The following is a 23,243-nucleotide window of genomic DNA, read 5'->3' on the forward strand; positions in this document are numbered from 1 at the left end:
GTGAGCTAGCGTTTTTCATTGCTCTGAGTAAGCAATTCTTTAGTTTAGTTTTCTATTCAAGGGGGGAAAACATTTTTTTGTCACTTTTTTAAAGAATTTTCTAAAGGAATATTAACTATGGCCCCCTTTTATCAAGCTGCGGAAGGTTTCTTTTTAAATCGCAGACTGCTGCGGTAAAAGCTCCAACGCTCATAGGAATTCTATGAACGTCGAAGCTTTTACTGCAGCAGTCTGCGATTTAAAAAACCCTTAACAGCTTGATAAAAGGGGGCCCATGTTAAAATAGTAAGATTTAAATATTAACTTTTAGAACAGATCATAAACCTCACATGCCAAGAAGTAAAAATTTAGCAAAATCATCTTTCCAAAGAGCCTCTCATTTCAAAACATTGTAGTCAAAGTTAAACTTCAGTCCTCTCTGAATTATTTGGGGCATAATTTAATTTCTTTTTTGCTGTTATAAATGATAATTTAGTATGTGTTTTTGTTTCCTAGCTGGTGGGTAATGGTAGCCACACTTACACTGTTGGTAGCAGCAAACTCTCTTTTTCCATTTCGCATTTCTGGGACAAATTTCTGTAACAAAGCTTTCTGCACTTTCCAGATTGCCGGGGGTTCTCTTCCAGCACTCAGGGCCACCTTTAATAATGAAAAAACATGATCATGCATGCACCTCCTTGAATCACACGTCTCTGGTCTCCAACTATATAACTTGCAGGTTTAGAACAGTATTCTTATTATAACTGTACCATGGCATTTCCTCTTCTATCTCAGAAATACTAACCATAAGGCTATTTTAAGATGTTTATAAATTGTAAATTTAAGGGTTTATTTTCCAGCTAATATGGTGTTCTTTGAAGATATGAAAAATCAGAATTTATCAATGTTTTTCCAACACAGATACTACTGCTAGGTATTTTTACCTGCTTCAATCAAACACATACAGCCGTGAAGCTGCCAGCAGTAGACTGAAGGATCCAAGGCCAGCAAAAGGAAGGGGTGAAAAAAAACTAGGGGAAGTGGGTTTTCCTGGTGCATATCTAACTTTTTGGCATCAATTGTGTTCAACCAGGGTTCACTGGATACGATATAAAATCAGAAGCCATCATTTTATTGTTAACTATTGAAATATACTAACATCAAAGCTTCAGCTGTAAGGCAGAGATGGAGTACAAGATTCCGGATCTAGAAGCTATGATGGAAGAAGGTGAGTTGGATGTAATGGTGATCACGGAGACCCATGACTGATGTAATTCTACTGGGCTATAATCTGTTCAGGAAAGACAGGGTAGGAAGAAAAGGAGGGGAAGTAGAGACTCAAAAGTGAAGGGGAGAAATATGTAGAAGCTGATAAAGAAAAGGCTGAATTGTCTAACAAATATTTCTGTTCTGTCTTCATGGCTGAAGTGCCAGGAGCAGGACCGCAGAAGACAAACTCGAATAAGGATGGAGTAGTGGTAGACGCTAATCTTTTGTGAAGAAGAGAGGGGAGAGCTGTGACCTGTCAGGAGCGGTCGAAAACCCCCCCCACCACCACCACCACCACCACACACACACAACTGACAACCTGAGGGAAGGCGTTGTAGATGTAGGGATTCCTGCACATGCTCAGTAAGCTCAAAAGCTTACCTAGCTAGAGGAAAACACTGGCACACAGGCTCAGTCAGCGGACTTCACCAACAAGTGTGCCTGCATATCTCCTGCTTGTCTTCAGAGAAAGATATAATTGCAAAGTCACAAAATATTTGTCACAATAGTTCTAAAATAATGGTGCAATTCTACTGCATAAAATGGAAGAGTTTTCTAAATAAGTAAGAAATGCTATTGTTTTTTTCAAGCTAATTGTAAATTGGTTGAAGTGTAAACAAATAAATACATCTGAATTACCTTTAATAAATTTATGTCTTCAATCTTCACCACAAATTCGTCACGTTCTTTGTACGTTCCCTCTCCACCACTGTCCGAGCTTTCCTCATCAGTATATTCTTCTACTGCAGTAGTTAACTGTGATTTAGCTAAACCATCTGCAGAATTAGCTGGTATGAGAGATTCAGCTGGCTTTGGCTTTTCTTGAACATTCATTTCAGGTGAAGGGGGGAGAAGAGCTTCTTGCTTCACAACAGCAACCACTTTCTCAGCTTCTGAGTAAAACCAAGTACAAGAACAAATTGTAAAGACACATTATCTAGTACCTGATGCCAATGTAACAGTGTGCAAATGTCACACTCCTAAAAATGAGAATATATTACAGGATTTCAAGAGAAGACTTGTGTTAAGGGGCCACACTGTTCAGTTCTAAGCACTTAAACTTCAGGATTTATACATTAAAATGGCATTGCTTGTATATTGTTGCAACTTATTCTGACTGATAATTTAAGGAATGGAAAATTCCTCACTAATAATGGTCATATTATAAATCCAATCCCCAAAAAACCTAAAGAATCATTAGCATTAATTATAGACCAGTAGCATCCATTCCATTTTTTGTAAAAATTATGGAAGGACTGGTCCATTCTCAACTAATGGAATATCTTAATCAATTTTCTCTCTTGCATGAATCTCAATCTGGTTTTAGGCCTTTATTTAGTACCAAGACAGTAATTGCGGCTATTTTGGACAATTTACGTTCTTTGTTTAGTAAAGGTCTTAATGCCTTGATCATGCAATTTGATACAAGTTCTGCATTTGATTTAGTGGATCATGGGAAATTGATGCAATGTTTGGATGCTATTGGTATTAAAGGAGAGGTGTTAGAATGGTTTCGGGGCTTTCTCATGTCTCACACCTATCAAGTTCGTTTCAATAATGATCTTTCAGGTATCCTATATAATAAAACCCTAAGCGCACATGCGCACTTAGGATTTCGTGTTCCCTGCCGCTGTGGTGTGTGATCCATGGCCGCCAACCCAGCGGCAGGGAACATTCTGGCCACTCCCCTCCTCCCGCCCTCACTCACCATGGAAGCCAGGCAAGCTCTCTCCCTGCTCGCGTCCTTGGCAGGGAACACACCTCCTGCCCTCACTCGCCGCCGCTGCCACCACCGCTGCTGCTGCTGATCCTCCTCTAAAGAGCAGCCTGCGATGGTGGCCGGCTTTAGCGAACCTCGCAGGCCGCTCTCCAACCTTGGTAGCACGTTCCCTCTGATGCATGGGATCGCGTCAGAGGGAACGTGCTACCGAGGTTGGAGAGCGGCCTGCGAGGTTCACTAAAGCCGGCCACCATCGCAGGCTGCTCTTTAGAGGAGGATCAGTAGCAGCGGCGGCAGGGATCGTGAGGAGCCACCGCCGGCACTTTTAAACTTAAAAAAAAACCCTTCAGCCGCAGCAGGCCAGCCCGCGGGAAGGGAAGGGGGAGGGGCCGAACGGAGCAGGCCAGATCGCGTTAAGAGAAGGAAGGGGCCGAACGGAGCAGGACAGCTCACGGTAAGAGAAGGAAATGGGGGGTGGGCGAAAATGCTGCTACTGCTTCACAGGGACCTGGAGGGGAAGGGAAATACCACTGCTGCTTCTGCAAAGGAAAGTGGAGGGGGGGGAGAGAAAGGAATGGGGAGGTGGGGGAAAATGCTGCTACTACTTCACAGGGACCTGGAGGGGAAGGGAAGTATCACTGCTGCTTCTGCAAAGGAAAGTGGGGGGGGGGAGAGAAGGGAATGGGGGTGGGGTGGGGGAAAATGCTGCTACTACTTCACAGGGACCTGGATGGGAAGGGAAATACCACTGCTGCTTCTGCAAAGGAAAGTGGAGGGGGGGAGAGAAAGGAATGGGGAGGTGGGGGAAAATGCTGCTACTACTTCACAGGGACCTGGAGGGGAAGGGAAGTATCACTGCTGCTTCTGCAAAGGAAAGTGGGGGGGGGAGAGAAGGGAATGGGGGTGGGGTGGGGGAAAATGCTGCTACTGCTTCACAGGGACCTGGAGGGGAAGGGAAATACCACTGCTGCTTCTGCAAAGGAAAGTGGAGGGGGGGGAGAGAAAGGAATGGGGAGGTGGGGGAAAATGCTGCTACTACTTCACAGGGACCTGGAGGGGAAGGGAAGTATCACTGCTGCTTCTGCAAAGGAAAGTGGGGGGGGGGGAGAGAAGGGAATGGGGGTGGGGGGGGGGAAAATGCTGCTACTGCTTCACAGGGACCTGGAGGGGAAGGGAAATACCACTGCTGCTTCTGCAAAGGAAAGTGGAGGGGGGGGAGAGAAAGGAATGGGGAGGTGGGGGAAAATGCTGCTACTACTTCACAGGGACCTGGAGGGGAAGGGAAGTATCACTGCTGCTTCTGCAAAGGAAAGTGGGGGGGGGGAGAGAAGGGAATGGGGGTGGGGTGGGGGAAAATGCTACTACTTCACAGGGACCTGGATGGGAAGGGAAATACCACTGCTGCTTCTGCAAAGGAAAGTGGGAGGGGGGAGGATAGAGACAGAAAGAAATACAGACAGACAAAGGAGGCCAGGGAGAGAGACAGACAGAAATAAAGACAGACAGGGGACCAGAGAGACAGACAGAAAGAAAGACAGACAGACAAAGGGTGCCAGGGAGAGAGAGAGAAAAATAGCAGGAGGGAGAGAGACAGAAAGAAAGGAAGAAAGAGTCAGGAGTAGGGAGAGAGACATAAATAAAGACAGACAGGCATATATTCTAGCACCCGTTAATGTAACGGGCTTAAACACTAGTTTGGAATAATTCATCTGGCGTTCCACAAGGTTCACCATTGTCCCCATCACTCTTTTTAACATTTATATGTCATCATTAGGTATGCAATTGTCACAGCTGGGGATAAAGCTGTTTAGTTATGCAGATGATTTTACGATCATTACTCCATTTGCTATTTCTCTTTCTGAAGTTATTCCTAAAGCAACAGAAGTATTAGGTCTAATGGAACAAAGGATGACTGAATTTAGACTAAAGCTTAACTCAGAAAAAATAAAGTTTTTTGTAGTTTCACCGCACCCGTTTGATACTAAAACATCATTGTGTATAAATAAATTCAGCTAATCTATTCAATCTACCATTAAGGTTTTGGGAATAATACTGGACCATGGCTTGACTATGAAGAACCAGGTGGACTCTTTGGTCAGAAAGGGTTTCTTTACTCTTTGGAAGCTTCGGTCCTTTAGGGCGTATTTTGAGGTTTCATTATTTAGAGTTTTGGTACAGTCTCTTATATTAAGCCAGCTTGATTACTGCAATATTGCCTATATGGCAGTTTCCCAGAAGAATATGCAACAATTGCAAATAGTACAAAATGCAGCGGTCAGGCTGATTTTTCACGCAACACTCTCCTATCGAGTACTGCATTGGCTGCCAATGGAGGCACGGGTGAAGTTTAAGTTTGGTTGCTTCTGTTTTAAGGCTTTGTTTGGTTTAGTTCCCAAATATACAATTAAGCTTTTCTCTTTTGCAACCAACAGACATAAGAGAAACTCACATCTAAATTTTGTTTTTCCGCCTGTTAGAGGATGTAAACTTAAAAAACATCATCAAAATCTTTTTTCATATCAAGCAGTGTTATGGGGTAAGGATTTAGAACAATTGCTTTTGTTTACTGACATTGAAAATCCATCTTTCTGATATAGCTTTCAATCTTTAACCCTACTCCTCTGCCCTCCAACTCGCTGATTGACCGTTCCTCTTGACTGTATCCATGACATCCTGTTTGTCTGTCTTACCTATTTAGATTAAGCTCTTTCGAGTAGGGATTGTTTTCTTATTGTTTGTGACTCTGTGCAGCATTTCGTGCGTCTGGTAGCGCTATAGAAATAATTAATAGTAGTAAAAAAAGGGGAGGTCTGTTGCTGGGTGATTTCAACCTGCCAGATGCAGCCTGGAATGTTCCGTCTGCAAAACAGAAAAGAAGTAGGGAGATTGTGGATGCCTTCCAGGGGCTCTGCTCAGACAAATGGTGACGGAACCCACGAGGGAAAAAGTGATACTGGATCTGGTGCTCACAAATGGAAAAAGTGTCTCCAATGTCCGAATGGAGGCCCAGCTGGGAAGTAGCTATCATACAGTTTGGTTTGATATAGCAGCCAAAGTGGAGGATGGCCACACAAAGCTCAAAGTCCTGGATTTCAAACGTATGGACTTTAGTAGCATGGGAGAGTACCTGAAGAGCGAGCTGATTGGATGCGAACACATAAGAGAAGTGGAAACCAGTGGTCCAAGTTGAAAGGTTGCAATAAAAACAGTGACTGAGTTTTATGTTAAGAAAATAAATAAAAATAAGAGAAAAAGGAAACCGATATGGTTCTCCAAATTAGTGGCGGAAAAAATAAAGGCAAAAGAATTGGCGTTCATGAAATATAAAAACCCTCCAGAGGAATGAAACTGAAAGAAGTCAAGAGAGAGATACATCTGGCGAAAGCACAAGCAGAAGAGCAAATGGCTAGAAATATAAAAAAGGGAGACACATTTTTTTTCAGCTCTATTGGTGAAAGACAAAAAATGGAATTACGAGACTGAAAACAGGGATGAGGACAAAGCATAAAAACATAAGAATAGCCTTACTGGGTCAGAGCAATGGTCCATCAAGCCCAGTAGCCTATCCAGGTCATTAGTACCTAGCCAAAACCCAAGGTGTAGCAATATTCCATGTTACAGATACAGGGCAAGCAATGGCTTCCCCGTGTCTTTCTCAATAACAGACTATGGACTTTTCCTCCAGAAACTTGTCCAAACCTTTCTTAAAACCAGCTTCTTCTGTTCGGTATTTATGGTAACTGTGATTTATGGTAACTGTGATTCTTCCCAATGTGCATCACTTTGCATTTATCCACATAAAATTTCATCTGCCACTTAGATGCCCAGTCTTCCAATTTCCTAAGGTCCGTCTGCAATTTTCACAATCCGCATGCATTTTGAGAACTTTGAACAGTTTAATGTCATCTGCAAATTTAATCACCTCATTCATCGTTCCAATTTCCATTTCATTTATAAATAAGTTAAAAAGCACCGGTCCCAGTACAGATCCCTGCAGCACTCCACTGTTTACTCTGCTCCATTTAATCCTACCCTGTTTTCTTTCCGATAACCAATTCCAAATCCACAAATGAACTTTATTTATTTATTTATTCAATTTTCTATACCGTTCTCCCAGGGGAGCTCAGAACGGTTTACATGCATTTATTCAGATACTCAAGCAGTTTTCCCTCTCTGTCCCGGCAGGCTCACAATCTATCTAATGTACCTGGGGCAATGGGGGGATTAAGTGACTTGCCCAGCGTCACAAGGAGCAGCGTGGGTTTGAACTCACAACCTCAGGGTGCTGAGGCTGTAGCTTTAACCACTGCGCCACACTCTCCACTTTGCCACCTATCGCATGACTCTTTAATTTTCTCAGGAGCCTCATATGAGGAATTTTACTGGAAGCATTCTGAAAATCTAGATACACTACATCAATCGGCTCACCTTTATCCACATATTTATTCACACCTTCATAGAAGTCAAGCAAATTGGTGAGGCAAAATCTCCCTTGGCTGAACCCATGCTGACTCACTTTTCAATCTGATGCTCCCCAAGGCTCTGTTCTGGGACTTATACTTTTTAATATATTTGTTGACCTCCAACCCTCCCTCTTTTGTCACTAAGGTTTACTTTTTTCATCTATGCAGATGATATTCAGCTTCTTCTCTTACTTGATTCTCATTTGCCATCTTGCTATTCATCCATTTCTGCTAAACTGGACAGTCGCCAACGGGCTTACATCTAATAAATTGAAAATTAATTCCCTGAAAACAACAGTAATGCTTTTCTCCTCAAGCACTCCATTTTCAAATCCATCAAATTTCAGTAAGAAAAGTGTTCCTCTATCATTTACAACTAAGATCTTAGAAGTTGTGATAGATAACCTTTCATTCCCATATCTCAAAGGTATTCTCTTCCTCTTTTTTTGCTCTTCATCAAATTCATTCTATTCATTCACTTCTTCAGCCTAGGATGCAAATTCAAAAGATTCCTCAACAGGACACTCTCCTTTCAAGCAGGGATCTGGAACAACTCCTTAAGCGACCTAATTCTGAACGCACCAGCATTCATTCATAAATCACTAAGAACCCACTTATTTGACAAATTTATCTGATCCTTCTATTCCTCTCATCTCTTACCTCTTCTATACGCTCCTTCTTCCTACCCTACAACCCCGTTCACTCAACTGTCTTTCACACCTTCCCAAATCTAACTGATGTAACCTCGCTGTCCTTCTTGTTCTATACCATCTTGAACTCAATTATTTTAATTCTATTTTTATTAGTCTTCCAAACTACCAGTTATAATTAGTACAAAATACTGCAGTCAGATTACTTTACTGTCGCTCCAAATTTGATGATGTTACATCTTTTTTAAAAGCAGAGCATATTCTTCCCGTTTCTTATTGAATACAATTTAAATACAATATTCTTTCTTTTCAGATCCTATACAGTGGTCTTCTTTCTTTCTTATTTAGATTCCTAGTTCAATATTCCCCACAAAGAACCCTTGTTCATCACATCAACAGCTGCTGACTGTCCCCTCTTTTAGGCAGTTATTTCTTGATGTTAATAGAAATTCCTCTTTTTCTGTTATGGCTCCTACTCTTTGGAACTCTCTACCTTTTTATCTTCGCACAGAAAGTTCATTTTTAACATTTAAAGCTCAATCTAAAGGCATAATATTTTGCTCAGGCATGTTGTTCTTAGCTTCATTTTTTTTTCTTTTTCAGTCACAATGAATGAGCTTATTATTGAGTAAGAATATTTTATTTTCCCTTCCCCTCTCTCTTCCATACCCTTGATTTTATTATAATTTTTCCTTATTGTTTTTACCCCTCATGTTTCTGTGATATCTGTAATGTCATTGTAAGTCTAATAGCTTCTATTCCCCTCTATATTTTTAATATATTGTAAACCGCTTAGATTTTAACCTTGGTTTTATATTGGTGGTATATCAAATAAATTGAACTTGAGATCCCAGGTGCCTGTCCCATGCTTTCTTGAATTAGGGTAATAAAGGGAAAGTTTTCTTTACAGCGTTTTAATAAAGATTGATTTCAGAGGTCCCCTGATTTGTGTCAGAAGTTGCTGAAATGAGCCCAACCCTTAAAATAAAATAAAAAATCCCAAAATCCAGTGTAGCATGCTTCAAAGAACTCCTTTAAGTTTATATCTAGCATAGTTTAATATACTTAATAAATACTTTTACCTGATCTGTTCTTTTTATCTGCAGTTTCATCTAAAGCAGTCAATGCTGTTGAGATACTCTTTTGAAGATCAGTACTCCCTCCTACAGAATCATCATCGTCAGAAGAAAATGAAGGCAAAGTTTCCAAGTCTTTCTTCGCCTCATTCTCAGCTTGTCTGGATGGACTTGTACCACTAGCCTCAACAGCAGCTGTAGGCATTGGCTGAAACTTTGATGGCAGGTGAGGATAACATGCCTGAAATGTTAACGGAAATTGCCGCCTACTGCGACTAGTCATCCGTACAGCAGGAGCTGAAAATTGTTGCTTAGGTCCAGATTTTATAAAGTCTATAAAAGATCCAATAAATCCCATTTTTACTTCTGGCTGTTTTTCCTCTACTTCCTTAATCTTTTGCCTTATTCTTTCCTCATGATGACAACCATCATAACCATCACCTGCAGACAATTGCAAACCAGTATCGGTTCCTTTTGAATTTGGGCGTTTGCTCTGATAGGCATGGTTTCCATTTTCATCCTCTACAGAAGACTTTTGTACTTTACTTTTTCCTCTCTTTTTATGAAGGCTCCCAGGTGGCACGTCTTGCTTTTCTTCATTACCCTTATCACCAGAACAAAGGGAGAGCTGAAGCTCAGTTTTTGCCTGCTTACCATCAACAACCAAATTGAAATCATTGTCCAATGTGGCACTTTCTTCATTAAGGCTCTTGCCACCTGAAACAAAGTCTGGATCCTTCATATCACTTACACTACCATTTCCTGAAATATTATCTTCTTCAGATTCTTGGCTAGTGCTAGACTGGTTTTTAACCATAGAAGAAATCTGTTCTTGCTCCTTCTGCATGATTCTAGAGGATGAAGAACCTATTTCATTTGGTACAATCTGAGCAGAAGTCTCAATATTTGTTTGATCAAGAGATATGGTTTTGGACTGTAAAGATGATACCGAGGCAAAATTTACTGTAATTTGGCTTCCATTTAATGAAAGATTATGTATATTCTGCAGCTTAGCAGCCATTGCTGGTGATGAAGAGAAGTTTGGAGTCATGTGCCTAACATCTATGGGCTGAAAACGGGATTTAGAGCCCTCAGAATTTTCAAGAGATGTACTTTCTTCATTAGAAGTAGATTTAACAAACTCCTGTTGCGGAACGCCACAAGCTGCTGCTGTAGCTGCTAGAATATCATCTACATTTGACAAAATATTCCTATCGTCAGTAAGCATTGACTCGGGGAAGCAAACTGACCCAAGGGAAACAAACGGATTCTTAGAATCATGATTTAGCTGAGTGAAATTACTTTTTGTCGGCAAATGTTGCTGCAAATGTTTTGAGGTCTCTGCAGCATCATCTTTTATAACTTTAGAGGTCTGAGGGTGAACCTGTTGAGGTTGACCTCCATTACTATGAATGTGACTGTCTAACTGAAGGAACCGAGTATGCTGAGGACTCTGAATCGGATGCGTTTGTGTTGATGTCTTTGTTTGCACTAAGCTTGCTTGTAGCATTGATTGCTGAAGAGCATGTAAATCGCAAGTAGATTCTAAAAGTTCCTGTGTGCTAGGCAGCTGCAGTTGCTGAGCATGCCTTGTTGCATGATCCTGAATAATCTGATTTTGATGTTCTGGGATTTTGGATTCATGTGCCTTATGTACAACAGGTTGCTCCGGACTTAATTCTTTAGCAGCAACATTTCCCTGCAATGTCTCCATTGGATTAATTGCCTTTTTAATGTCATGACTATGTACGTTGATATGGTCTACCTGTTGAGTAAGGTGCGTCATTCTTTCATCTTTTTTACATGCCTGAAGAGTAAGTCCAACAGCTTGATCCTCAAGACGAGAATTACTCCTAATTACGCTTTGAGAAAATCTGTCATCTGCCTTAGAGACACTGTAAGTTGCCTCATGGCCCACAATTTCACTTTCAACTAGCGTTTGAGTTGTAGGGTCAAGAGAAGCTTGTTGTAATGCTTGCAATTCCTGCACTGGAAATTCATTATCATGCTTTGTTGAAGCAAACAAATTTTTCCTTTTAGTATGGGACTCTTTATTGGAGGTGGGCCTATTCTGTAATGAAGTCTGTGAATGACCTGGGGATGTAAAGTTCGACTGGGCAGGTGACAAAAATTTCTGAGACTGTGGAGAAGATGATTTCTGTATTGAAGTACTTTGGGAAGTACACACAGAAATAAAATTCTGTGTTGGACTGGATGTTGACAAATGTTGCACTTGAGAAGAAAATGGAAGAGAAGGTGAAGGTCCTGAAGTATAACTTTCTGAAGGACTAACAGCTGGCAAAACCTGTGACTGAGATGAATAACTAACTTGTGACTGGCTAACTGGAGATAAACCCTGAGAGATACTGGAAGAATAACTCTGAGACTGGTTAGCAGAAGACATATCCCTTGTTTGTTCAGAGTAATTCTCATCTGTAATTGAAGGAGGTACATGTTGTTGACCAGCAGAGTAACTTAGTGTTGGACTATCAGACGTTATAGTTTGTGACGGAACAGAAAATGAAGTCAGTGTTTTGTATAATGAAGGCAATGTGTCAGATTTGCTAGATGTGAACACTTGACCATGACTGACTGAGGGAATAATTGGTGACTGGCTAACTGAAAGAAGACTTGGTATCTGGGCTACTTCATGAATTTGAGCTTGACTTGTTGTCACAGAACTCTGGTTTAGTGCAGACTTAGTGTAAGATGGTGTCTGCATAGGAGAGGCTATGCTTTGAGGCTTAGGATTTTTTGATGACCTTGGAGGCTGTTTTACTGCACAGTTTTTTGCTTTTGTTGAAGAAAGTGGATATCCAGGTGATGGAATGACTGATGGATATGACTGAGTAAGTTCCACTGAAACTTGAGAAGTCTTCTGATATGGTCCTCCATTACTCATCTGAGTAACATCACCTAGTGGACTACAAGTGAGTATAGACTGTCTTTCTTGAAAGCTGATCCCACTTGATAAGAAAGTTGGTAAGGAATGCTGAGGAACAGTCAGTTGTGCCTGGACAGACTGTGTACTCGAAGGCCGCTGATGGTGTTTAATTACACTACATTCACGCTGAAGTGCTCTTTCAAGGGAGGAAGTGGAACCTGTAAAGATTGAAGTATTGAATGGCTGAGAAGCCTGTTGCACTCCTCCAAGCGCTGAAGGCAACAAACTAAACTGAGGTTGTAAGAGGTGGGGTGCAGACTCTTGAGCTGATCGATACGTTGACGACTGAGGAGGTATGCTGGCACTTAAAACTGCACTACCAAGGCGGTCAAATGCCAAAGCAGTCGGAACAGTGCCCGGTGATGCCTTAATCTGAAGTAAAGAGTCATGAGGAAGAAGACCATTGCTTGTAGCATCTTGAAGTGTTAGAGATGGGGTAGTGACAAAGTTTCTAGAGGTGAAGGTATTTGGATGCTGATAGGCTGAGAGGGCAGATGTTGGTGGAAATGTTCCAGATGTTGGGAGTGTTCCAGTAACAAATAGCTCTGTTGAGGAATGCATACCTGCAAAAAAGAAAAATTATTAAAATGAATTATGTGTCATAACATTCTGTATGGTGAAACCTATCTACATCCCTCTTGGTTTATTCACATTTAGAAGAAATGATTCATTTGCTTTCAAGTTTTGATTAGAACATGCTCATGAGTATACAATAAGCTTTACAATCAAGTAAACTAAATATCCTACTAGTGTTCATAATTGAGAAAAACCAATGAAATGGCAGTGATGAGAAATCTGAGATTCTCAAAAAAGTATCAAAAGATGTCAAATGCCAAGTGTATATAGACAGTGGAGTTGCTTACCTGTAACAGAGGTTCTTCGCAAACAGCAAGGGAACACAGCCACACTCAAGGTGACACCTTCTGATGGATTTAAGTTGCCAGAGCGCTCCTCTAAACTAATCTTTTTTGGCTTATTGGGAATGCATGGGAGTTCTCACACTTGGTGTAGCTCCCCCTGCCCACTTTATCTGTGTTCCAAGCTGAGTACAAGAGAGAGCTGTGGGGCAGGTGAACACGTAAATGTGGCTGCATTTCCTTGCTGTCTACAGAGAACCCCCATTACAGGTAAGCAACTCCACTTTCTCTAGAGACAAGCAGGGGAGATGCCAACACGTCATGGTGAGCTACTGGCTCAAGGAATGTTGGGAGGTTGGCCAGTCCATTAGCAGGCAAATAAGCTTCAGAGGATGAACAGACTGAATGTCGTGTTCTGTGAGGTGGAATAGTTAAGGTAGTAGTGTTTAGCAAAGGTATGCAGAGAGAATCATAAGAACATAACAACTGCTATACTGGGACAGACCGAATGTCCATCAAATCCAGTATTCTGTTTCCAACAGTGGCCAATCCAGGTACCAAGTGCCTAGCAAGATCAAAAAGGAGTAAAACAGATTTTATGCTGCTTATCTTAGGATTTTCCCCAAAGCCATTTCAATATCCAAACCTTCTCTGGCAACAAATTCCAGAGTTTCATTATATTTTGGGTGAAGAAATACTTTCTCCGATTTGTTTTAAATCTACTACTTATTAGCTTTATCGCATGCCCCCTGGTTCTAGTATTTTTAGGAAGAGTAAACAAGCAATTCACATCTCCCTTAGTATTTTATAGACCTCTATACTATCACCCCTGAGCCATCTCTTTTCTAAGCTGAAGAGCCCTAGCTGCTTTAGCCTTTCTTCATAAGGAAGTCGTCCCATCCTTTTGATCATCTTCAATCGCCCTTCTCTGTATTTTTTCTAATTCCGCTATATCTTTTCTGAGATATGGCGACCAAAATTGCACACAGTATTTAAGGTACAGCGTACCATAGAGCAATACAAGGGCATTATAACATTTTCGTTTTCCATTCCTTTCTTGATAATGTCCCTGGAAAAGTCTATTTTATATATTTAAGAAAGTATTTGCAAGGCTGCTCCCAACATGCTTCTATACATGTTCATAGCAGCAAATTTTACACTGCTTGTACTTTTTGTATATAGAGCTGGCTTTTACATGTAGAAAACCTATAAAAACTGCACTCATAATAGTACAAGTCTCGACTGTATCACCCAATTAAATAATTTTTCAGTATTATAAAAGAAAGTAAGCTGTTCTTACAGTTAGCCCTATTTAAGTGGTAATGTTTATGAGCTCTAAGGTGTTTACTTCTGGAAAGGTGTGGTGGGGAAAATGTAATAAGGTGGTGAAGATTTAGATAGGTATAAAACATTCCAAGAGTGGAATAACATGTGCAAGAGTTTTGGGGTATTTTTATTATTACTAAACTAGAGATTTGAAGATTGTTTTTTTTATACACCCATGTTCAACTCAGTAAATATTTTAAATTTCATCTGCTGTTTAAAGGGTGACATATTAGGGAAAGAGCCATAAATGTTTTGAATTTTACAAGGAATTCAAAACTGATGAAAGCTTTATCATTACAAATTTGCTTAAGTATTAACAGCACCCCATGGTACCTTAAAACTATTGCAATCTAAAAATTCAGATTCTTTAAGAGATCACCTGTCTGCCATGACGCAGCCCTGAACTGTGGTAAGAGAGAAGTTCCTGAAGCAGCAGCCTGAGCAGTGCGAGACTCAATCGCAGTGAGAAAATTCATCACGGAGGTTTCTGTAGTGTTATTGACTGCATCATGAATGCTGGTATCAAATATTCCAGAAAGCCCTACATTGTAAAAGAAGATAATTATATGCCCTACTTAAAACATACTTGGTATAAATAAAGAACATATACTCTACCCACTTCCAAAAATATACATTACGATTTTAACAGAAGCTAATGTACGAGCCCTGGTTTTGATCTCAAAGAGTTACCAGTTTGGATACAGCAAATCCATTGGACAAGGTCACAGAAATCGGACAAGTTACTTTATGACCTTTAATATGATACACATACAAATGAAAAATATACATACAACCCCTCCCCCCTAATTAATGCTTATTTCAAATGGAAAAAACATTTAAAATGACATTTGATTTTGTTAATATGAGCCACTATGTGATAAAGTCTTTAGCAAATGATCTGCACATATGGTGAAATGTGTGACTTATGCCAATTCATATGACTGTACTGTATTATATTATTGTTCATGCTAATGAAAACCAGAGCTTGAGGAATTATCTTCCTGCAGGTGCTACTTGCCTGATCCCTTGGCTGCTTTATCTGTTAAAGAGAGTCTGACAACCTATTTACAAACATGAGTGTCATCCCTTTTTCCAAACTACAGCTATTTTCTGTTACGTTCAAATAGACACACTATATATGAATTTCTCATATTCCTCCTTTAGTCTTTCACATGGAATATGGTGCTCTCCCATCAGGGTTAAAATACAGCAGTAGGAAAAATGTGGTGGTCCCTCAGGTTTAAAGAGAATCAGCTGCCAATCAAAACCACTTGATGACTGGCCAGCTGCTGCGCAATAACGTGCAAAACCAAAAGTTTGATTCCCAAGGTCTATTTCTCCTTCTAGTTATCAACTGATGGTTCAAGCTAATTAATTAACATTTCCTTAACTACTGAGCTAGACAAAAAATGTACCCAACGGTTCAATGTATGATAAATCGATTTTCAAAATATTTTTCTCAGTCTTTTGATTTTCTCATCTGGGGTCAGGCTTATTTCTTTCTGATGCATCCTTCAGCCTGGTTTCATTTATACTTCCAACCTGTCTTTCCTTTTCCATCAACTAGGGCCATCATTAAATACACGGTATCTCACCGCTCGATTATCAAAATGGCTCATCATGGTCTTTTCTGTGCTTTTTAGCAGCCTCCAATTGTACTATGCAAATGTAGTATAAAATGAGCTCTCAGGGCAATTCTGCAAAAGGAACACTCTACTAATTACATGGATTCGGGACCAATATTTACCAGCAGGGTCTGAGCTGTTGTAGCATTATTTCCATGACAGTTCTTGAGTGTGAATTGGCTCAGACACTGATAGGAAAATAAAGCAGCTCAGACCCTCCACCATGAATTGCCTCGTAAATGGAGCCCCCCACCATAAAAACCTGATGGTCTAGTGCCCCCTCCTACCATTGCCGCCCCCTGTCAATGGCCACCCCACCCCACGCAGAACATTGGCAAGAGGAATGTCCACTTCCTCCTGCAGCAGGGTCAGGGACTCCCCTTGAGAGCAGGCTCCCTCCCTGATGACCCCCCACACACCAAGCCTGGTGGTCTAGTGGGACATCCACCCCTCCCCCAGTATCTTTTTTTTAGAAGACATGCAGGAGGGATGTTCACTTCCTCTTGCTGGCAGGCCCGCCTCTTCAAAATGGCAGGCCTTCAACGTCCCGGTACATCATGGGATGCACTGGGAGAGGCGTAAGGTGCCGATTGGCCCAGGAACCTAAGACCCCTCCGCCTAATGGCCATGGGGAAAGGGTTTTAGGTGCCTGAGCTAATCAGGGTCTTATGCCCCTCCCAGTGCATCCCAGGATGCACCAGGAAGGCCTACCATTTTGAAGAGGCAGGCCTGCCAGTGGGAGTGAGTATCCCTCCTGCCCGTCTTCTAAAAAAGGTACCGGGGGAGAGGTCAGAGAAGGGGTTGGGGGGGACAGCCCACTAGACCACCAGGCTTGGTGTGGTTGGGAGGGGGGAACTTGCTGGGGGGAGGAGGTCCCCATCATTGCGTCAGGAGGGAGTGGGCATCCATCTTGCTGATCTTCCAAAAATAAAAAGGTAGCCTGATGTCAGGGGGGGAGCTTTTTTTCTTTATATAGGCACAGCTCTTGTGTGTGTTGTGCACGCACAACAGCTGCGCCCATTAAAAAAAGCAGCCCCTGCTCGCCAGTTCAGGCAGAGAGACCAGGGGCTCCTTTTTTTTTTTTTGCAGACAGGCAGTATTTGCTGTGCTAGTGATTGCTCTTCTGAACACGCGTCAGGCACATTTTCTCCCCCCCCCCTTTACTGACGATCTTCTGCACAAATACCTTGCATATAATTTGCATGCTATTGTGTTGAGAATCGCCAGTAAAACAAAAATCGCTCCCACCAAGGTATTTTTTTACCATGGTGTCAGAGCTTAGATAAAACCCCAAGTTTCTTCAAAAACAGATTCCCATGTTTATAATAATAATAATAATAATAACTTTATTTTTGTATCCCGCCATACCCGGGATACAATGTGCCATGATATAACTACTCCTTGAAGTCTAAATTGAATATGGAGAAACTTACCAGTTGGGTGATGTGTGGTAGCATATCCAGGAAGCTGAGATACCGTGTAAGCCTGTCTGTGAAGAAGATCTGTTTCTGCTCCATAGTTTAAACTACAAAGAAAATTGAAAACAAAATACTTATATATAGGTGCATGTGTAGATATATTTATGATCAAAGCATTGGTATCACAATAACTAATCTTCAGTTTCCAAACTTTTGTGTATTTTGTGTGTAAATGTAATCAAAGATTTTTTTGAAAATCCCTCTCTGGGTAGTAATGTTACATATGTATTACCTGTCTCAAGGTGATGTATAAAACCAACACACTAATTAAAAAAAAATCCAATATATTCCAGTAATATACATTTCCAAAGGAGATTACTCAAATGTGAATGTGATTTATTTCCTACATATACTGTATATTTAAGGGGTTTACAGTGAATAGTGAGCAGGTACTCCTGTGTTTCCCTATCTGTCCTGGTGGGCTTACAATCTAACTATGATACCTGGAACAATGGAGTGAGATATGCAGGGCAACTGCAAAGGGTGCTGTTGTAGTCCTTCAGAGGACTCTCTAGGATCTTTTAAATGGGTGCACCACCTGTCAGATTTTACTAACTACCCAGCAAATTTAACAGAAAATTCCCTTGTCCCCACCCACTTACTCCTTTGTCATCTGGTTGGCAAAAAAATTTCTTGGAAGAGTATTGGAGGCTCCTGTCTGCGCAGTGTTAAAGGGACATATGGCATGAATTGATCATTTGTAAACATACTTTGTTTGTTTATTAAGATACTGCCCTTTACCATCAAGACGGTTTTTACATTCAAGTACTCAAAGTATTTTTCCCTATCTGTAACCGTGGACTCGCAATCTATCTACGAGATTTGGGGCAATAGAGGGTTAAATGGTTTGTATTAAGTCTCTGTTGCTTCAGGTACAAAATAAAGATCTGTATATAATATTTTCAAAATCGGTCAATACTATATGTAAAGGGGTACGGCAAGGATTGGTGCTTCTTTTCCAACGTTAGCGCCCTTGGGTGATGTCTTCAAGGAGTTGTGCATTAGCTACCGCTTACATGCAGACAACATTCTCTTTCCTATGTCTGACTAGCAGAGTAAACTGAAGGATAAATTGACATTGTGTTTGAGGCTGTGGATGCTGAGCCAGAAATTAGTTTTGAATCTTGCTAAAACTGAACTGCTATTGGTAGAGAGAGTTGAGGATTCCTTATGGCCCGAGGAAATTAAAGTAACGATTGCAGTTCAGAGGAAAATTAAAGTATTGGGTGTCTGGTTAGACTCTACTATCAATGAGAAAGCAAGTGTTGGCTATAGTTAAGTCCTCATTCTTTCAAATGCGACTTCTAAGCAGATTGAAGCCACTGATATATCAAAATAGCACAGTTACTTACCGCACCAGGTGTTATCCTGGGACAGCAGGCAGATATTCTCACATGTGGGTGACATCATCCACAGAGCCCCAATACGGACAGTAGAAAGTGTAGTATCACTTTAAGCTTTAACAAGCTTTTAGACTGCCTGCACCACCCACTTGTCTAACGATAAATGATTTTCGGTTTGTGGTTCAATGCATGATATTACAGAAGCTGGATTATTGTAATGCTATGTATCTGGAAATGGTATCCTGTAGGTTAAGAGTGTTGCGGGTGATGCTGCATGTTTAATTTGTGGAGATGGTAAGTTTGAGTATGTTATCCCCCTTTTACCGCAATTGCATTGTTTGCCTGTTAAGTGTTGTATTATATTTAAAGTGCTGGTGCTGACTTTTCAGGTTATTCATCATGGAATACTTTGGTATTTATTTATTTACTTTCATTGCATTTCAAAATTTATATCACCATAATTTGGAGACAAATCTGAAATCCCCCCAAAACCCCTCCCCCCAAAAAACCCCCAAGTTAAACATATGAAATAAAAATATAATCTTATGTCACCCACAATATTTAAGTAAATGAGATCCAAAATTCAGAAAAACAACCCACTAAAAATAATTGGAAGTGTGAGAAGAACACCACCGAGTCCCTTCTCAAGCCAGTCTAACAACAAACATATGGGATTACACTATGACTAACTTCTCTAGCCCTTAAAAATTCTTCAAGCTGTTTAGAGACAAAAACATTGTTTACCCTCAAAAGTAATAAACAGTGTTTCATAACTTAGGGGGTACATGGACTGACCGCCGATTCCTCCCTGCCACCACCTGCTCCATTTAATTATCCCCTGCCACTGCTGCAACTCCGGGCAGGGAAGAGCAAGGTGCGTGAAGTGATTGCATGCCACCAGCCCACAAGCCTCCCCCGGACATCAATTCTGATGTTAGAGAGAAGGTACAGGCGATTGGCTGGCCCGGAACCTTCTCTCCGTCAGAATTGACGTCGGGGGGAAGGTTTGTGGGCCAGCGGCATGCAATTCCTGCACAAGCCTGGCCCTTCCCTGCCCAGAGTTGCGGCAGGGGATAATTAAATGGAGCTGGCAAGTGGCGGACCAGGGGAAGGAGAAATTGGCAACAGGGGGCAGGCAGGCTTCGGGGGAGGGAGGAAGGGGTGGGACAAGGCTTGAAGGCAGTGAGGGGTAGGGGCACGAACTCAGGACACGGAAGGAAGGGAGGGAGGAAGAGGGCACTAACTTGGGACAATTGGGAAAGAGACAATTGTTGCGCCTGAGTATGTGAGTGAGAGGGTAAGAAATGGTGCACATGGGGAAAGGAAGAGGAAAATTGGGTATACAGAGGAGTGAGGTAGAGATGCATGGGGAATAGAAGGATGAGAGGGAGCAGAGGGATAGATTGTACGGAATGCAAGGGGGAGGAATGTTGGGCATGAGGGGTGATAGAAGGAGAAATGGGCAGTGGTGAAAATGATCTGGTGGATGAGAGAGGAAGAAAGCTTGCTTTAGATATCCAGTATTAACATCCCTTTCTAACCAAATCAAGTCTATAGTAGGCATCGCTGGCCATCCTACTCCAAGGTGCTACCTGAAATCTTTCCCACTAGCAGTCCCACTACGATCTTGTCTGTACCCCTCCTGCATCTCCTGAGACCAAACACTAGCAACCCTACCGAAGTGCAGCATCAAAGGCATTTTCCTAATCATCCTAAGCCTGGAGAGAAAGCCCAGGTGCAGGGGCTGAGCAGCGCGAGCTCTCTTCCCGCTTCCTCCTCACCTGGCCTTGACGGCGCTCGCGCCGCGCTCGAAGGCCCAGCCGGCGGCGGAGGTCTGTCCGGCGGGAGGCGGCTGCTCGCTGAAGCTGGAAGTCGGGTAGTTCCTGTCCATACTGCGGGCCGCCACTGCTCACATGGTCCCCGGGCTGCGGCCTATTGTTGGTGCGGGGGAACCTTCCACGCGCAGCTCCATCTTGCTTCTCACCCAGGCTGCACCGCGGCCACCTGACGTCAGCAGCTGGCGCGCTGCTTGCCGGTGTCGCACAGAGCCACGCTGCATCATGACGTCACTTCCTGACGTGCTCACGTCGCTCCCTGCCAGCTGGGCTCCTCCTTGCGTGCGCCGTGACGTCTCACTGTTTATGTTTATTAAGGATCCAAGCGGTGAACAATCTATTCTATAGGAACTCCATTTCTCAAAATAGGATAGAAAAAAGTAAAAGCAAAGTTAACATTTCTTTTTTCTAAAATACTAAGCAATCAACATCTCCATCCTAATAACTCAAATAAAAACAATCAAATCTCAATAAACCATAACTAATACACACAATTTAAAAAATTATCCAAATTAATCATTACATTAATACAGATTATGTAATGTAATGTAATTTATTTCTTATATACCGCTACATCCGTTAGGTTCTAAGCGGTTTACAGAAAATATACATTAAGATTAGAAATAAGAAAGGTACTTGAAAAATTCCCTTACTGTCCCGAAGGCTCACAATCTAACTAAAGTACCTGGAGGGTAATAGAGAAGTGAAAAGTAGAGTTAGAGGAAAAATAAAAATAAAATAAACATTTTAACAAGACAGCATTGATCTAAATACTTTGGAAGGTAAAAGAGAGGAGAGAAAAGAATAGAAGCATGATGAAGTGGAGCAAGTAAGTTTAGGAGGAGCGATTGACGTTTCCAGAAAGGGTTACTATTATGAGGAAAGGAAGCTGCTAGATCTCCTCAGCCTGAAGAAGAGACAGCTTGTTTACTGTTTCTAAAAATACTAGGGGGCATATAATGAAGATTACAGCCCCAAACTCAATTGTTCAATTTGAGAAAGCCAACGCGCGCCAGGTTCTTGCCAGTGACTTGTTAGTTGCTATGAATAGTGTTTATTTGAAACTTTTTATATCGCCTGTACTGGTGAAAAGTCACTTGGACACACAAAGTCAAAGGCGTGAAGAAAGTACAAGAGGTTTATTACAGCATGCCGGACTCTAGTACATGCACGGACTTTTAGGCCCTTTTCACTAAACATATGCAAACTAATACATGCAAAAACTACAACTTCTCATTTGTTACTTCTATAACTTTTCTACAATTATTATTGGTCCTAAGCCAGCACTTAGGATAGGTTCAGGGCTACAACTTATAGTCCTATAGGAAACTAGCTCATTTCTCTGCTTATCTAAATCTTACAGTTCTAAATGTTACATGTACAGGAGGGTAGGGTACATCATGGCTCAAACTCTTATCTATTTAGCTTACAATGTGGTAAGGTAGGGACATACATTTTAGGCAGATGAGGTTAACCATTTCATGACCCTACACTAGCAGTGTACAAAACAAATCAAGATCTCAAAAGGGAATGCAATATAACAGATGCGTTCAGTGGGCAGCTGAGCAGTGCTAATACATTGATAAACTTCTATTGTTAAGGGAGAGTCATTTGTGTGGGTTTTATATATATGTGTGTGTGTGTGTATATTTAATTATTATAAACATTTGGGTTAGTAACTGGTTGGCTGGAAGGCAACAGAGGGTAGTGGAGCTCACTGCTGAAAGGGCTGTTGCAAGGTTTAGTTCTTGGGCCTGTTCTTTTTAACATTTTTAAGGGATATTGCTGAAGCGCTGTCACTATAATCTGCAGTAGGGTAGACACCCCAAACAGAACATAAGAACATAAGATTTGCCGCTGCTAGGTCAGACCAGTGGTCCATCGTGCCCAGCAGTCCACTCACACGGCGGCCCTTAGTTCAAAGACCAGTGCCCTGAGTCTAGCTTTACCTGTGTATGTTCTGGTTCAGCAGGAACTTGCCTAACTTTGTCTTGAATCCCTGGAGGGTGTTTTCCCCTATAAAAGCCTCCGGAAGAGTGTTCCAGTTTTCCAACACTCTCTGGATGAAGAACTTCCTTATATTTGTACGGAATCTATCCCCTTTTAACTTTAGAGAGTGCCCTCTCATTCTCCCTACCTCAGAGAGAGTGAAAGACCTAGCAAAGCCTGAAGAATGGTCCGGAATTTGGCAACTAAGATTTAATGCTAAGAAATGGTACACTTGTACATAAGAGGAGCGTGACTTGGATGTGATTTTTCACGTCAAGGTGGCCAAAAAAGTAGAAAAGGAGGAAAAAGGAAGTATTGATGCCCCTGTATAAGACTCTGGTGAGACCTCATTTAGAATATTGTGTACAATTCTGGAGATCACTCTTTCAAAAGGCTGCTAAAATGTTGTGTGGTCTTCGTCATAAAGCATATGGGGCAGACTGAAAGATCTCATCATGTATACTTTGGAGGAAAAAGATAAATAAACAAGGCAGCCATCTCTCCCCATCACCCTTTCCCTTTGCCACTTCCAGCACTACCTACCTGGGGCTCTGGCTGTGGGGAGCAGAGTTGCAGGTCCGGGCAAGGCCCAAAATGTGAGGCAGGCAGCTGATTCCTCCCAGCGGCAACCACTGTGGTTGTCCATGCTGTTTGCTGGCTGCCGGGAGAAGAGGAAACAGCGGTGCATC

At 41.7% G+C, this 23,243-nt stretch overlaps 1 protein-coding gene across 2 annotated transcripts in view; it reads right to left on the reverse strand.

Annotated features, from left to right (window-relative positions):
- Window positions 1–20,781, reverse strand: part of QSER1 (glutamine and serine rich 1) — a 52,994-nt gene extending 32,213 nt beyond the window's left edge. The window contains exons 1-6 of one of the 2 annotated variants that reach the window (XM_033928066.1): window positions 20,512–20,781; window positions 17,343–17,434; window positions 14,664–14,825; window positions 9,164–12,664; window positions 1,888–2,138; window positions 523–639 (exon numbers count right to left, since the gene is read on the reverse strand). In XM_033928066.1, coding sequence (XP_033783957.1) covers window positions 523–639; window positions 1,888–2,138; window positions 9,164–12,664; window positions 14,664–14,825; window positions 17,343–17,434; window positions 20,512–20,621 — 4,233 coding nt within the window. In that variant the 5' untranslated portion in view covers window positions 20,622–20,781. Of the gene's footprint in view, window positions 1–522; window positions 640–1,887; window positions 2,142–9,163; window positions 12,665–14,663; window positions 14,826–17,342; window positions 17,435–20,511 lie in introns of both variants that reach the window. The other variant, XM_033928065.1, reaches the window with a different exon arrangement.
- Between the last annotated feature and the right edge of the window lie 2,462 nt (window positions 20,782–23,243).

Source organism: Geotrypetes seraphini, chromosome 19 (assembly GCF_902459505.1).
Source record: "Geotrypetes seraphini chromosome 19, aGeoSer1.1, whole genome shotgun sequence".
In the NCBI taxonomy this organism is placed as follows: Eukaryota; Metazoa; Chordata; class Amphibia; order Gymnophiona; family Dermophiidae; genus Geotrypetes; species Geotrypetes seraphini.